At 54.5% G+C, this 16926-nt stretch overlaps 1 protein-coding gene across 1 annotated transcript in view; it reads right to left on the reverse strand.

Annotated features, from left to right (window-relative positions):
• The window catches only part of AMPD3 (adenosine monophosphate deaminase 3), a 45914-nt gene that overhangs the window by 5743 nt on the left and 23245 nt on the right, over nucleotides 1-16926 (reverse strand). Inside the window, exons 4-12 of the mRNA XM_044919815.1 lie at nucleotides 16295-16457; nucleotides 13714-13933; nucleotides 11654-11783; nucleotides 7279-7473; nucleotides 5803-5934; nucleotides 5136-5299; nucleotides 4272-4398; nucleotides 1496-1659; nucleotides 285-405 (exon numbers count right to left, since the gene is read on the reverse strand). Coding sequence (XP_044775750.1) covers nucleotides 285-405; nucleotides 1496-1659; nucleotides 4272-4398; nucleotides 5136-5299; nucleotides 5803-5934; nucleotides 7279-7473; nucleotides 11654-11783; nucleotides 13714-13933; nucleotides 16295-16457 — 1416 coding nt within the window. The remainder of the gene's footprint in view (nucleotides 1-284; nucleotides 406-1495; nucleotides 1660-4271; nucleotides 4399-5135; nucleotides 5300-5802; nucleotides 5935-7278; nucleotides 7474-11653; nucleotides 11784-13713; nucleotides 13934-16294; nucleotides 16458-16926) is intronic.

Genomic DNA, 16926 nt, shown 5'->3' on the forward strand with positions numbered 1-16926 from the left:
CTATTTCTTTTAAAGTAATAGCAATAAGGTTTTTTTTTTTTTCCCATTTCTCCATCTTTTGGAAAATCCAAATTGTGATGTGTTTGATTATATTCCTTTCATAATTAAATATGAAACCAAGATGACGACAGATAGCCTGACCCAGAAAAAGGCCCCGGCCTTTTAACGTCACAGGCGAGAGCCTCTCGGGGGCAGACAGGAGCCCAGGTGATCCCGCTCCTCCCCCAGGGAGCCCAGAGCAGGACCATGCTTGCAGGGTAGGCTTCCGTGAGGGGCCTGGTTACCTTCTTAAGGAGCAGCCCGTGGGAAATGTTGTCAGCGGTCAGGAAAGCAGACACCAGGTGGGTGATGGAGCCAGCCTCCCCACAGTGAGGCCGGAACAGGAAAGTGCTCAGGCCCCGTTCCCTGAAGAAGTGAGGCTCTTGGTCAGCGAGGACCCCTGGTCCAACCTACTTGGGGCCCCACAGGCCTGGGGCCTGTACCCCTAGCTCAGGGCCTACTCCAGGGGAGACAGTTGCCCTTGGCAGAGTCAACACAGCTGCCACAGGGCACTCTGGAAACTACCTCTCCCAAAATACAGAGCGCCAGGTCCAGAGATCTTCAGAACCAAGAGATACCACCCCCGGGGAACAGAAAGGGGACCGAGTGGTAGAAAGAGACCCTGCTTTGTCCCCATTCACGCTTCACCAGGCCTTGGAGCCCAGGTTCACAGACCTTCAGAGCAGCAAAGACTATGAGAAACCATCAAGTTCAACCACTTGGTCATAAAAATGGGCAAACCCAGAGGATGGAGTCAGGCGTTAGAAACCCCCGGGCGGGTCAGCAGCAGAGCTAGAACTCAAGCCCCCACCTGCAGAAGCTCAGCCTGGACTGCCCCTCCCCAACACCAGGCAGTCTCCTTTCAATCACGGTCCATCCAAAACCTTCGTACCCACAGACTACACTGGCTTAAGCTGAGCGAGCGGGGCCCCGTGGCCCAGTAGGGGGCAGGAGGGAGGCTAGACTTGCAAGGGGGGGAGCGAACAGCTCCGTGTCGGCTGCCCCCAGGGCACCCGACTCCCGCCATAGGCGCCCCGTGTGTGTGCATTGGTGGGAATCTGTGCAGGTAAGACCATTGGCCGGGAGCGCCACGTGGGCATGGATTTAGTCTGTGTTGTTCCCTACTATATGTCCCGTGCCTGGGACAGTGCCTGTCACATAGCTGGTACGGTAATTTGTTACATGCATCAGTGCATGTGTGAACACCGTTGGCATAGTGGAAAGAACATGCACGTGTGTTGGCACATCCCATGTCTGTGTCATCCCGGAGATGGACAGGGACACATGTCGGTGCTGGGGGCCACGGGTATGCACACGTGTGTACAGGCACGGGTTGGGCCGCACTGTGTGTACGACCGCGTCTGGGGTCCGGTGGCCTGCCTGCACGGGCCCGGTGTTGCGTGCTGGGTGTGAGGCGTGAGGGCACGCGGGCATGTGCAGGACCGGGCTCGCCCACCTGCGGAGGTTGTTGAGCACCATGATGTTGGCGTACATGTAGTAGAGGTAGTAGCTGTAGGGCGGGTTCTGCTCACTGGTCCAGATGTCTGGGTTGGGGCTCTTGTCTGAGAACATGTGGTCGCTGTGCTTGGACTCATCATCCACGCTGTCGAACCCTGTCACCTGGGCAGGAGGAGGGGTCCTGCATCAAGCCAAGGCCAATGAGCTGCCAAAGGCCTTGGAGTCCAGGCTTCCGGGTTCATACCCCAGCTGGGGACCACAGAGCCTGCGGCCACTTTCCTCCCAGGGAGGGGGAGTGGGCACAAGGCCACAATCTGTCCCTCCGTGGCTTCTAAATGTATCCAAGAGGCCAGCCTGGAGAGTGCCAAGCCCTGGGGTGATCGTGGTGACGGTAAGGGAAAACTTGGGCTGGACCAGGTGACCAGTGAAACAGCCATACCCACTGCCCATCTCTCGGCTGCACCAAGGAGGAAGCCAGCGCTGCAGGGTAGCTAGCAGAACCGGCCAGCAGCAGCAGTGGCAACAGCTGGGAGGGGGAATGGGACAGGTGTTTCCCATCCTCCTACTATGTGTCAGGCCCTAAGCACTTACCACACCTCAGCTAATATAACCCTCAGAGCCATCCTGTGAGGGAGGGCTTGGCTGTGAACAACCCAGGCCCAAGATGCTTAGGGAGCTTGCCCATGCAAGACAACCAGGCTCTGAGCCTACACGGGCTCTGGGTCTGGACTCTGGGGCTGTTCGTGGAGGATTCCCCTGGGATGTACCTTTGGGGCCATGGGAAACCAGCCTAGATGCCTCACAAACAAGTCAAGGTGGGCCCCATTCAAGAGGACCCCTTGGAAGGCTGAGCTGTGGTTCCCAGCCTCCGGTCCTTCCACAGCAGCTACCCCTCAGCTGGGACCCAAACCTTGCCCCTAGTCACTGGCTTCCTGGTTACCTGGTCCCAGACCTTGACGAAAGTGTACCCACAGAAGATACAGCTTCTCAGCCAGTGCATGGGGCAGTTCTTCTAACATGTCTCCCCCCTTTTACTCAGCCACAGCAGTGCTTTAGAAGGGGCTTCTGAAAGACGGCCCACCTTGTTCCACATCTGGCCCAAAATGGGGAGCCCCGGCCAGGTCTGCGAGCCTCGCCCATTCCTACATGGGCAGTAGGTGCCCAGAGGAGCAAGGGACCATGACAGTCTGCGCAGAATCTTCCCTGTCACAGAAACATGTGTCAAAGGCAATAACAGGGCTGCCACCACAGCTCCCAGCACAGCCTGGATGGGGCCGGGGCCCAGAGAGGTACTGTACTCACTAGCCCCATGCCTTAACTGAACTCTCCAGGGCCTGGCATGGAGGCAACATCAGCCCCTCTCCTGAGCTCTGTATCCCACAGATGCAGGGCCTCAAGCACAAAATATGTCCAACCCCCAACTCCTCCTGCTCCCCAAGCCTGCTCTTCCCCCACTTGTGGTAGTGACCTCTGAAGGCACCCGAGACTCTTCCCTCTGGCTCACCTTCAGGCTTTGCCCGGGCCCTGTTGCTGCAACAGCGATGCCCACCTCCGTGCCCAGAGGCCCTGGCCTGCCGTCCACATATGCCTCACTTGTCCTACTTGGGAGGCCCTACAACGTGAGGATAATAACACCTGCTCGGGAATCGGGCACCTGTCTGCGAATTCCAGCTCAGCCACCTCCTAGCTTCGCGTAATTTCCTCCTGTGTGAACTGGAGCTAGTAGCTTCACAGGGCTGTTGTGAGAATTAAATGAGACAATCCATGGAGAGCGCTTAACAGTGCTTAACACACAGCAAGCACATGATGATTCCGCTTAGCATTAACACCAACAAAATGACATGAAGTAAGGTAGTCATGAGGCTGAAGTAAGATCATGTCATGGCATGGATCACGGGGGCAAGCAGCAAACATTCAAAAACCGTGAGCTGTGACCGCTGGTGCAAGCCTCCAGCATCTCTCTCCTGTGCTGGAGCTGGGCCCCTGACTCGCCATCTTGCCCCTTCCCGCCCACCTCCAGCTACCTTCTGTTCCAGGCCTTTCTCCACACAACAGGCAGAATGTGTTTATCTAAAACATAAGTTCAGTGATGTCCCTCAGCCTGTTTAAACATTTCCTGGCAGACTCAACACACACGCAGACTCAATCACCCCTCCCCCATCCACCCAGCTCTCTGGAATCTTCCCTGCCTCCCTCCCTGTCAGACCCCCAGAACCTTCATGGCATACTGAGCTTGCTTCTCACTGTCTACAGCCATCTCTACTCTGGGACCCCAGAGGGAGGGATCAGCTCCTGCACCACTCATACCTTTTCTGGTTAGCCTGCCCTCCATCCCTCCTTTCCCTCTCCCATAACTCCCGTAAATATATGTTGTTGGGCTCGTGTACTCAACCAAACAAGACGTGAGAACCATTATTTCAAGGTAAAAGCAGGAGCGTTGACATGTTTGCATTTCTAAAGACCTGGGGCTGCTGCTGGGAGCTGCTGGGGACAGGAACTAGTCTTTCCAGCCCTATCCAGCCAGTAACTGACTGCTCCTCAAGTCTTTCCCACTGCTGTCTTCCTGACACCCCACCCACACACCAGGGCTGCCCTTGAGGAGAAGGGGACTTCCCCTACCTGGAGCAAACTCATTATTTTAGAAATTCAGTTTCTTGCCCAAGCCTAAGCACACGAGTGAGAGGATCTGAGAAGGGAAGCCTGGCCCAACCCTCTTGGAATCCTCTCTTCCCTCCACCACTATGCACATCGCCTGGAGCACCACCCACACTCACGTATTTGAGGAAAAGATGAAGCTCTTGGTGATCTTGGGGGTTGACTGTGGCCTCAAAAAGGGGCAGGAAGATGTTCTCCAGCATCTTCCCAAAGCTTGGCAGCAGCTTCTTTGCCCTAAATATGTCACTGGGGGAAAGCAGAGACTTGCTGATTGAAGTGAACCCAACGTCCCCGTTGGCCTGTGGGAGGGCAGTCCCATCCTTTTCTCAAGCAGCTTGTGTTCCCATCTAAACACCCAGAGCAGAGCCAGAGATGTGGCTTAAGCACAGGTCCTTCCTCTCCTCTCCAACTCCCAGCAAGGTCTGCAATACTAGGCATTGGTTTGCAAACTCAACACCCACCCCTGCCCATCAGAGAGCTTTCCCAAGCTACAGGCCATGCTGGGAGTGGGGTGTTGGGACTCAGGCTGACCCAAGTTCTAAGAGATGAGTTCTCAAATTTCTCAGTGATCCAAACTCGCTGCCACTCAGCTCAGTTCCCCTAAACTGCATATCCCAGCCCATTGAGGGACAATGAGCCCCACACTGGCCAGATGGGAGAGGCCAGTGGTCGTCTGAATCATAGCCGTGGAGAGGGCCAGCATGTGGCATGTAACCACTAGGTTACTCATACCCTTGGGCTCACACAAAAGGATCATCCACCCTCAAACCCCAATGGGTAGTAGTTCCTACTAGGCTTTGCACAGGCTTGTTTGTCAAAGAACAAGGGTTGAAGTGTCACAAGGATGTTTGCCGACCACCCCTTGCTATGGGACAATCTCTAGGGAGGAGAGGCCCAAGCTGGCACTAGCACCAGCCCCACCAGAATAGCGCAGACCCAGCAGCCCATGAGGGCATGGGCAGACAGCAAGCCACCTCACTTACTAGATCCGGGGCACCTGGATGATCCAGCGCATGTTGGGGGAGTAGACCTTGTGCTGGATGAACCAGCGGGCCAGGTTGGGCCACTCCTCGGGACTGCGGCCGTAGATGGAGAGCCGTGGCTCTGAGTACTGGTACTTGCTCTCCTCCATCTCCCTGGCCACCTCCTAACACCAAGAAGAGCTCGGGTCAGCCCAAGAGCACCCCAGCTGCTGGATCCTGCGGCTTCCTCAGCCACCTGCTCCCAGGCTGGGAAGACCTGATCTCTGTCCCCTAGCTGCCATGTAACTACTCCTCCACCCCAGTCGAGGCTCCTTTCATGCATAACCAGGCCAGGCAGCAGAAGCATCTCCACATGGAGCTAACCTGCCCCCAGCCAAATTCAGGCTGCAGACAGACAGGGCGGTGAGCCTGGATGCCGTGAGCGCCAGGATACCCTCTCCTCCTCTGGCCTGCAGTCAGCACCTGCAGCACCAGCCCGCCCGTGCTCAGGAGCTGGCGGCCAGGCCACCACACGGGCCCCCTGGGCACCTTAACCTTGCCTGAGCTGGATGGTGGGCCCACAGGGATTTGGGGAGGGGGAAACAGGAGGCCATGCAGCGCCCCCACCCTCTGCAGGCAGATGCTGTCAGGGATCTGGGGAGGGCTTGACTCCCAAGGGCTCACTCGCCTTGACCATCCGGGCAAAGTACTCTCCTCCCAGGTAGTTTTCAGTTTTCAAATAGAGGTCGCGCAGCTCACTGGCCCCCACAGGGTTGTATTTGGAGTTGAACTTGTCAAAGCGATGGAATGTCTGCCGACCCTGGAGAGAGGAGACCACCAGGCAGATGGCCATATTGTTCTGCAGCTACCATACAAGCATGTTTCCCTCTCCAGGCCTTTACGAGGTGGCCCTATGTGTGGCCATGCTAACCGATGTCTTCTATGTCCGTTCTTGCATGAACTCTTGGAAAGTCCTGGAGCCAGGACGTGTATCCTCACTCAGCCAGCCTGGGGGTCCTTTAGTGAGGCCCTCTGTGAAGATCAAGGGGCCTCGTGCTCCAAGGCGCCATGGCTAGGAGCCCAGCTGACTGAGTGAGCAGAAAACACCAAACTATAACAGTCAGTAATACAGTGTGTCTGTTACTGCTTGGACTTCCTAAGGCACCTTCTGCACATTACTCATTTTGTGTTTGATTGGTTTTACGAAGATTTTTTTATTGTGGTAAAATATACATAACACAAAACTTACCATCTTAACCATTTTTAAGTGTACAGTTCAATGGTATGAAATGCATTCATTATGTTGTGCAACCATCACCATGCATCTCCAGAACTCTCTATCTTATAAAACTGAAACCTGGTACCCATTAAACGATGATTCCCCACGACTCCTTTCTCCTGTCCCTGGTAACCACCACTCTCCTTTCTGTCTCCATGAATTTGCCTACTCTATGTACCTCATGCAAGTGAATTGTACATTAACTGTCCTTTTGTGTCTGGCTTTTTTGACTTAGCATCATGTGTTCAAGGTTCATCCATATCATAGCAAGTATCATACTTCATGCCTTTTTAGGGCTGAATCCTATTCCAGTGTATGTTTTTACACATCTTGTTTATCCATTCACCTACTGTGGACACTTGGGTTGTTTCCACTTTTCAACCATCGTGAATAATGCTGCTAACAGCGTGGATGTGCAAGTATCTGTTTTCGTCCCTGCTTTCAGTTCTTCGGGGTATAGTCCTAGGAATGGAATTGCTGGAACATATGGTAATTCTATATCTAACTTTTTCAGGAAACTCCATACTGTCTTCTAGAGCAGCGGCACCATCATTTAGTTTTTAATAACTGTCCTGTCAATAAGGCACACAGCAGTCCCCATTTTATAAGCAAGGAAATAAAAGTGTAAGCGAATCGCTTAAGGGCCCACGACTCCCAACCAGCAGAAGGAGAATTAGAACTGGGACCTGTCTGACTCCAAGCCACATGCACTTTTCCCCTGTCCCATGGCCCTGTTATTCCCTGAGGCCAGATTCCCTTTCACATCTCTATGGCTGGAAGGGACAGGGCCGCAGCCTCTCCCTGGGCACAGCCGTGGTCTTCTTTCCCCGGGGGCGGAGTGCTCGCCCAGGATGGCGGGAGGCACTGGGGCAGAAGCTCACTCACCGCATGGACGTCCAGGGAATCCACAGTGAGGTCGTACGGGTCCATGTGCAGGCTGTCGAACACCTGCCGCAGGGTGATCTTGCGGCCCCGCTTCTCGGCCACGGTCCTGTCGGGCTCTGTCTGGTACGTGTGCTTGATGAAGCGCAGCAAGTGCTTCTGGTTCATGCATGCAGCTGCGTGGATGTGTGTGTCCACCTGCAGCGCAGTGCCCACCAGCCATGAACCAGGCGCCCTCTCCCCACTGGCAAGGAGACAGGGTGTCCAACCCTCAAAGTGGCGCGCGAAACCTCAGCACCCGCGGTCCCACCAATGCCTGGACCTACGCCCCTCCCCTCAGTGTCTCCTCTAGACTTCAAAACTGGTCCTCCTTCTAGCTTTGCTGCCCTATTGACCTCGTTACAGCAGCCAGAGATCTTTTTAAAATGTAGATTGGGTCTGGCCACTCGCCTGCTAACAAATCATCAGTGGCCCCCAAGTCTTCAAGAGAAAGCCCAGACTCCTTCAACTGGGATTCAAGGCTTGCTTCCAGTTCCCACCTTGCCACTGCCCACTCTGTGCTCCAGCCATGACCTACCACTAACAGGTGCCCAAGGCACTGTGCTATTCTGCACTGCGTCACTTTGCCCATGCGTCTCCTCTGCTTGGCGTGCCTTCCTTGCTCCTCACCAATCTCATCCACCTACGCGCGATTTCTTACAACCTCCTCCCCTTGGAAGCCAATCCTGATCCCCCCAGCACACTGACCAGTTGTTCCCTTGGCCGGCCGGGAAAGCTAGCGCACACACTCCCGTGACTGTACACGTCCTCCCAATTCACTCTACAGATTTCCCCTCCACTCTGCCACTAGACTGAGAGCGCAGTCCTCAAGGGACAGGGACTTCAGCTGATGCATCTCAGTCTCCAACGCCTACCCTACAGCCTAGTATGACCTATCTGTTGAATCAGTGGATGGATGAATGAACAAATGGTGATATCCACATCCTCATATAACCCCAAGGACCCGCCAGATGCCCCACTAAATACCATTCTTCCCACTGACCTCTCTTGGAGCATTCCCTTCAGCCAGCAGCCCTAACGCAATGGAGCCCTAGCCAAGCTGAGGGATGGCCTGAGGTCACAGTGGGCATCCTGACTCCCCTTGCCTGAGCCCAGGGGGCCTCAGAGAGGGCCCCAGGGAAATGGCAGCAGACTCACAGGCCAGGATGCTGCCAACCACCAGACTGTGCTCTGCAGTTCCTACCACAGCCAACTGGGTACTCTGCCAGGGCTGGGATGAGGAGGCGGCTGACCTGTGGCCAGGGAATGCTGTCCACAGCTGGTCAGGCATCTCTGAGTCATGCCAAACCGGACATTTGATCTACTGAATCTCTGTGAACGTTATACAAGCCAGCCCTTGTCATTGGCCACATCACTGACTCATCAGGGCCCTTCCTGCCATTCATCCTGCCACCTCCAACCAGAAAGACAGACTACTAGACATCAGAGAAATAAAGCCATTCAAAGCGCCAAAAGCTAAAACATCACCCAAAGCACTGTGCAAAGGTTCAGTCACCTCAGGGGCAGGCAGGGCTCATGTGGGACGCCCAAGTGGTCAGCCTGGCTTAGCTCAGCCGGACACAGCTGGACTCAACTACCTCAGCATGACATAGCACATTCTGGGTTTTCTGGTTCTGTCCTCTAGCACACCAGTGACACACTGCAGGGGGTGCAGGCTGTCCTTACCCCCACAAGTCACAAGATGAGGGAGAAAAATAACTGGACAATCCAGGAAGCATCCAATCCAAATTTCAGAAGGTCCAAGGTGATTATTTTAGGAACAACTAAAAGAGCCCGTCGTTGGATGTCAGTGTTTTCAATTCACCAGAAGATACCAGCGCGTACCTTGCTTTCACCTCGGGCCCAGGTCTAAGCAAACAGTACAGTTTACAAACTGGCCATTTCCACATGCATGTCAGACATCAATAATCGATTGCAGCACTTTCACTAAGCATTGGGAGTAACCACTGCCAACTGGTCAAGTTTGGCACAGAAGATGAAGCCAATTTGCTCTGCTTGATATATGACACTTAAACCAAAATGGAGAAGGCCCAATCTTACCCAACTCCTAGGCAGTAAACACACTCAGCCCTGGTTCTTAGCTCTGAACAAAAAACAAACGTCTCAGTTACACAGTCCTGCTGGCTAGGCCGCATGGTGTCATAAGTCATGCCCTGCTGTGAAGTTGCAGGCGCTTTCACAAACACCACCCACACAGACCCCTGGCCACTCACAGCTTCTGCCTCAGCACATGGCCCTGGCCTGCCCTCCCAACACTGACAGCCACCTTGGAAATACGGAGGCCACCCTCTCAGCCCACCCGGGGTTTCAGAAAGCCAGCTCTCTTCCCACAGAAGAAGCTTCCAGGGTAAGATAAAGCAGCCAGCACCCGGGAGACAGGGAGGGGCAGGCAGAGGCCTGACTTGGAGCACATCCGGGCCCATGTTTATGGACTGCTGTGATGCCAGAGAACAGGCCACTGAGTCACAGCACAGGGGTCAAGGTCATCCCTAGCCAGAGAACACATTAACCCCCAGACCGACAGGGAACGCCTAGGGGTAGGTGACCACAGCCCCCCCCCCCGCTCCCCACCAGGACTCTGTCCCGTATGACAGCCAGGGAGCAGCTGGAACACCCACTGGGGCCCCACCTCAGGAGCAAACAGTGTCCCAGCCATGCAGTTAGCAGGAACACCTCAGCCGCAGGCAGCAGGAAGCAGTCAGGCCCGGAACGTTCATGCAGAGGGCGGGGCTGCACGGGGCCAGGCAAGGAGCTTCCTCAGGCACCCATCTGGGCATGGGGGGTGCATTCAGGCAGGACTGAGAGGAGCTGGCATGGTGCCTGAAGCACCTACCTGTCTGAGCCCCTGAGCCTCACAGAGAAGGAGCAAACAGTGCTCAAGGGTGAGAATGCCAGGTGGGTGATTTCTAACACATCCTCTCACCCCTACCTGGAGCCCCCTGAGAAACTTCCATAAGCCTCACAGCCCACAAGCTGAAGCCACCTCTCACTCTTAAGGTCCCATCCAAGTGGGAGTCCATGCTAGACCCCATGATGCTTAACAGGGGTGACCCTGGGGCCTCCCTGGAGGAGGCCATCTGTCCATCACTGCTCAGTGTTCCCAATCAGGTCAGGGAGGCCTGGGCTCCACAGAGGAGCCGCATCCTCCCCTGACTAACGCTCCCTTATCAAAGCTGACCCCAGGGAGGGGGAGTCCTCAAGGGGTCACATCTGGGACAGAATCCCCTCTGGAGATGAGGACGCCACAGTGAGTCAGCTTGGGTTTGGCCATGAGGCAAAGCCTAATCCCCACCCTTTCCCCCTGAGCTTCTCTCCCAGAATACTACCATGCCCCCTCCCCGCTCCCTGCTTCCTCTGAGAAACCCAGCCCCCCCCACCATGGTCCAGAACCTCACATACCTCCACCACCTCACTGTCCCCACAGCCCAGCATCATGCTGTCCCCCACACCTGAGCTCCTGTCACACCACACACTGGACATAGTTTCTCCTCTCATGGCACAGCACTCTCTCCCTCTTAGTCTTCGGCATATGCTGTGCCCTCTGCCTGGAATGCCATCCCTTCCATTCCCTTGCCCCCGCACCCCCTCCCCTCCGCCCAGGCTGACTCCTATGCACTCTTTTAAGTCAGCTCAGTTCTGGGCTCTTCCTGGAAGCCACAACACTTCACACTGAGAGGACAGGGCTAGGAACTTCTCGGGGACGGTCAGTGACTCCTGTTCAACATCAAACACCCCAGGCTTAGCACTGATATTAGTTAAATGGAAGAAAATGGAACAGCTGGAGGCCATGACCATTTAACACACACACCTGCCCCAGCTGCACCCGCAGTCCCCGAACCCAGGCTAAGGCTGCTCATGCACCCTAGGGGAGGGGCAAGACAGGAGTGCATTGGATGCTTTTCCTTACCTACTTCTGGTCCAGAAGGAAGCAAAACCACCAACTCCCAAGTCCAAAGAGGTCTTAACAGCCTTTTCTCTCCATGATGAATTCAATACATCCTCCACCTTACAAGTAGCCTGGCCTCAAGTCTTATGACCAATTAACAGACCATACCTTATTTTCCAAGTTAGAGGGCACATTGCAACAGACACATAATACGGACAAAGGTTTCCACCTAGAGTCATACCAAGTACCATTTGAGACATGGCCCGGCAGAGGGGAGGCAACTCGCCAGTCTTTCTTCCACACGTACACATCACACTCCTCTGGCCAAGGAAGGCCACACAGGGGGACCAGCCGCAGACTGGCTCAGGGCATTCCAGTGGGTTGGGAGGGGGACTGGGAGGGGTTGCTCTCAATAGTGGCCCACTGACGCACCTTTCTCACGTTATAGAAGTCTCGGTGGGGGTTACTCTTCAACTCTTTGAACTCAGACATTTCATTTAACATCTCGTGAAGGCTGAACTTGGATTCCAGAAAGTTCAGTCGCCGGTGACAGTATGTTTTCCTGCAGGTGGGGAAGGGGGAGAAACCCCAGTTGAGGAGAAGTCACACGGAGCTCTCCAGTTTGGAGACCTCCAGCAGCTGTGGGGACCGGCCCTCAGGTGGAAGGTCAGGATGTAGCAGGGAGGGATGTAGTGGTTCCAGCTTTCCGCAGACCCAGCTGGACTGTGTAACCACCTCCATGTGTTCTGTGACATGAGTGGAGGGTCCATTCAGGGCGGTGCAAAGCTGACTTTGTGACCTCATGCAGGTTCTTGGACTTCTAGCTGTATGTGCTTAGGCAATTCATCCCAAACCTCTGTTTCCCACGAACAAGTATGGAGATGGCAGTGCCCAAGACTGAGCAGAGTGGATGCTCAGTAAAGGTCTCCCTCCTCATTCCTTCCTTCCTTCTGTGTTCCCATCGATCCTCAGCCACCTTTAACTCCTTAAAAGGAATTTCACTTCTGCCCAGAACCTCAGTAATACAGCCAAACTATAAGGCAAGACCTGCCCACATTGGCATGGGGAGAAAGCATCCGGTGACCTAATGACATTCCGCAAGCCCCGAGACCTGAAGACCCTTCGACTCTGAGATTTCAGGACAAGCAGAGGAGGTTTTGTATCACGAGCAGATGAGGAATGCAGAGATGTTTGTTACTAGGACAGAAATCTCTGCAGGGACTGATGCTCCCGCCAGTCAGCAAAGGCCACCAAGGGTGGGAATGCTCACTGCTCCCAGCCAACTTCCAGCCCACACCCAGCCCAGGGCTTGGCCATGTGCCTGTGCCCACAGCCACACGGAACTTCCAACCACAAGTCATGCCACCCTGCTTCCTATGACCCCCAAACAAACAGCAGCTCCCTTGGCATGAAATCACTCGGACTTCCATCAGGAGCAGCTGCCGACCCTGGAACAGCACCATCATGTCGACCGAGACAATCCCCAGAGAAGAGCTCAGAGGAAGCATGAAGAGTCTGAGTCAGGAGGGATTTCAAAGGCCATCTCACCTAGTCCCTTTACCAGCAGGACTGGCCTGGACAGCCTCTGGGACAGGACAACCCCTGCTCACATACCTCCTGGAACAGCCAGGGCCCTCCCCCTCCTCTCCCTCCCAAGGCTTCCCCTCATAGCTCCTCCTCACATGGCAGAGACAAGCCTCCTGGAAACTGCCTTTTCCCCCTACCGGACCTTAGCTCTGCCCTCAGATCAGGGAGGCCTGAGACCCACTCTCCCCAACCCCCTGGGACCCACCCTCCTCCCTTGGAAACTGGCATCACACCATTCCCTGCAAAACCCTGAAGGCAGGGCAAGAGAGGCTCCTGGGCAGTGACCGCACCCTTTTCCTGCCCCCACTGCCGAGTCCTGGCCAAGCACTCAGCAAAGCCATTCCCCGGCTCAGGGGCCAGGCCTGCCCAACCTCCTTTGCTGATTAGCTGAAGTGCTCACCAAGAAGGGAGGGACCAAATGCAGGGAGACAACTGCCTTCCAGTTTAGCTCAAGCCAAGCCCACGAGGGAGCGAATATCCTGGGGGTCATGGCACAAAGCTCCCAGGCTCCCTGCACTCTCCCCTCCAGAAACACGGAAAACCCAACAACCAAAGCAACAGTCTTCTTCTCTCCTCCACCATCTATTGATGCCCTGGGCTGGACCTCTGCAAGGCTGCCACCCTGAGTGGGGAAAGGGAAAACTGCCACTTTAAGAAACAGAAGTTCCAGCTTTAGGATGCAGAAGAGACAGGTAGTACTGACTCTAAGAACATGCCAGCCTATGATGGAAAATTGTCGCAGGAACCCACAAAGCACGGGGGGAAAGGGAAAGTACTCTCTTTCTGGGATGATTTAAGTGCAGGAAAGCCCAGAGTAAAAGGGGGACCTGGTTGGCCTTTCCCAGCCCCTTCCTACAGAACAGCCACCATGCAAAGAGAGGCAGACTTGGGGGAAGCCGGCTTACGTGGGGCCATCTGTGATGAGAGCCAGGATGTGGCTCATGTCCACAGTGTAGGTCTCCAGGTCGGGGTAGGGCAGGCTGTGGGGCTCCTGGCGCTCCAGCATCTTCTTGTTATCGTACACGAAGAGGATGCCCCCCTGCATGCGGACCAGGTAGCCCAGGTTGGGGGGAGCATTGTCCAGACAGTAAGGGTCTTCTTGGGGCAGAGGGGGAGGGTGGAAGTCTGCAAAACAGGATTGAGTGATTGCAAAGTGCCCTTGACCTCATGAGCTCACGTGAGCTCAGAAGTCACCTCAGTGAGGGCTATCCTCATCATCTCATCTAAAACCCAACCACCCCCACCACTCTCACCTGCCCTGACATCACATATCTCCTTCCCTCCTTTATATCATCTCCTTGGCATCTGCCACTATGGAAAATAATTCCACTTACTTATCTTGGGTCTTTTATGTTTGGTTTGTTTACTGCTGTATCCGCATTTCCTAGAACAGCCCCTGGCACATGGCTGGCACTTCAGTAAATGTTTTTAATTTAACTGAAATGAGCTTCAGCCTCCTGGGCATGACAGGGACTCCAGGCACATTAGAAAGGGCTGTTGTGTCCTCTCCTAATAAAATAACAGGCAGCACCTGGGACTGCCCAGTGGGAATAATTGTCCCTGTCCTCCCACATCTTCCTGAGCCCGGGGCAGGCAAGGGGCTAGATGGAAGGAGGGCTCCTCTCCTCCCCAAATAAGCACAGAATAGGCAGCTCATCCCCCACAGAGCAGGGAATGGCAAAGACAGAGTTCTCTGTCCCCAGGGCTGTTAGCCCACAGGAGGCAGAAAATGCCGCTTGGCCATTTCCCAGCTAGGAGACTGAACAAACCACTTCACCTCTCTGATCCTGCCTGCTCATCTGAGAATAACACACCCTGCCTTAATGGGATGTTGTAAAGGCTGCAAACGTGGGTATAAGCAATGCTTTGTAACAGTGATGCCTATAACCCATCAATTAGACGACATTATTCACATCACTCTTAACATGAGTTCTCCTGACTCTAGAGAAGCTCCGTCTCTGGCCAAGGAACAGAGGTTATGCTCAATAGCAGTAGATCTGGGGGCTCTGACTCTGCACACCAGCCAACCCCACATAGGGCGCAGCTGCTCAGCTGCCAGCCTAGGCAGGCGGAAGCCCTGGCATCTTCATCGAAGAAATCAGCCAAGGCCTGGTGACCTGCCTGGGTGTCCCCCAGTCAGTGCTCGGAACAGACCGCCCCAGAGAACACATGAGGCATCACAGGGGCTGAAGCACGTTCCCCCATCAGGCACAGCCCCTGGCTAGCTCAGGAGTCCCTGAAGTGTGCCAGGGGCCTGCAAGAACCCACAGCGTCTGCCTCACCAGGCTCATTCCCAGGCCCCCTGGGTACTCTGTTTTGTATAAAGTACACATTTGACAGCTGGTCCTGTCTGCCCTTGCCAAAACTGGGGCAGGTAGCTTCGACTTGCCTCAGACAGATAGGGAAATGGGCCCGGAAGGGCTGAGATTTAACCAGGGTCCCAGGTGGTCACAGATGCTCAACGTCCAGGTCTCAGAGCTTCAAGAAAACCTGGACAGGAGACCCCTTGGCACCCATTACACCCAGAGGGCAGCCAGGGTCCTGGGCACTGGCACAGACCAGCAGGCCCTTGCCTGATCCCCCAGTACCACCTTTACAGATGGTGGTTTCTTGTTGTCTTCATTCATCTTACCTAACTTACTTACGGCCTCTACTGCTCCTAGGTCCTTCTCAGACCAGACTCCCCCAGAAACCATCCTGCCATCTCTGATCTCTTCTTCCCCAAATTCTGCAGTGTAAATGCAGCTACCATTGACTGAACACTCACTCACCAGGTGCCAGAACTGTACTAAGTACTTCATGTGCATTCTCTCATTCAATCCTCAGAACGGGCCCAGGGTATAGATATTAGTCCCATTTTACAGATTGAGAAACTGAGGTTTGCCCAAGACAGTGGTGGAGCTGAGACCAGAAGGTAGGTGTGTTTGATTCCAGAGACTACTTTCCCTGCCCCCAGAACATGCACTCTGCATCTACCCCCATTCTACCCCACCCCACTAGCAAATTCAGCATTTACAGTCGTGGTGTTGTGGGTTTTTTTGTTTTTTTTTTTTAAAGATTTTATTTATTTATTTGAGAGAGAAAGAATGAGACCAAGAGAGAGCATGAGAGGGGGTAGGGTCAGAGGGAGAAGCAGACTCCCTGCTGAGCAGGGAGCCTGATGCGGGACTCGATCCCCAGACTCCAGGATCATGACCTGAGCTGAAGGCAGTCGCTTAACCAACTGAGCCACCCAGGCACCCAGTCGTGGTGTTGTTTTAAATATCCAGGATGAGATTGCCTATCTCTCTGAACTGCTATAGCTCAGTTCTACCTAGGGCAGAGCATAGAGCACACACAGAAGGAATCCTTGGGTGTAGGAAGCCCATACCAGGGCCCTGTCCTTAAAACACCATCTGGGACAAATATATCCAGTCAGGAAAAAGTCCTGACCAACTCTTGGGCCATGCCCCACTTAGGACCCCCCATGCACCCACAGTGCCCTACCTGGGAGGCCTTCTTCCGGAGGCATGGTGTCTACCCGCCGATGGCCCAGGTACTGGGCAGTGGTCCGTGGAAAGCGGTGGTAGGCAAGCCTGGCATACTTCTCCCGTATCATCAAGGCCTTGGCCAGGCTCTTGGCAGCCTGCTCATAGTCCTCCACAGTGATCTGCAGAAGGGGGTGGACAGGGAAGAGTCCACATAGCAGGACTGAGACCACGGTCCATAGCAAGATCTCCTGCAAAGTTGGCTTTCAGCTGGCAGCTGAGAACTTGGGTTTCAGGTGCCTTCCCCCACTCGCTAATATGAGCAGCTCATCCAGCCTAAACGGTTTGCACAAACACTACGGTTTATGCCGAACACCTGGTTTTCTCCGGGAGTCTGGAAGACAAGGTTTTTATTAACCTTGGGTGCTGAGTCTCTGATGAGCTTCCATGGTAGACGACACTTCAAATATGTCACGAGTCGATGCTGAAGGAATGAAGTGTGTTCTGCTGACGCCATGGGGAGAGGAGTCTGGGTTCTGGGAGATTCTACTGCCTGTCCCTTTTCCCTGTGCTGACTTCGCTCTGCATCCGTTCACTGTAATAAATCCTAGTCCTGAGTACAACTCTGTGCTGGGTCCTACGTGTCCTCCT

The sequence above is a fragment of the Neomonachus schauinslandi genome, chromosome 11 (genome assembly GCF_002201575.2).
Source record: "Neomonachus schauinslandi chromosome 11, ASM220157v2, whole genome shotgun sequence".
Classification (NCBI taxonomy): domain Eukaryota; kingdom Metazoa; phylum Chordata; class Mammalia; order Carnivora; family Phocidae; genus Neomonachus; species Neomonachus schauinslandi.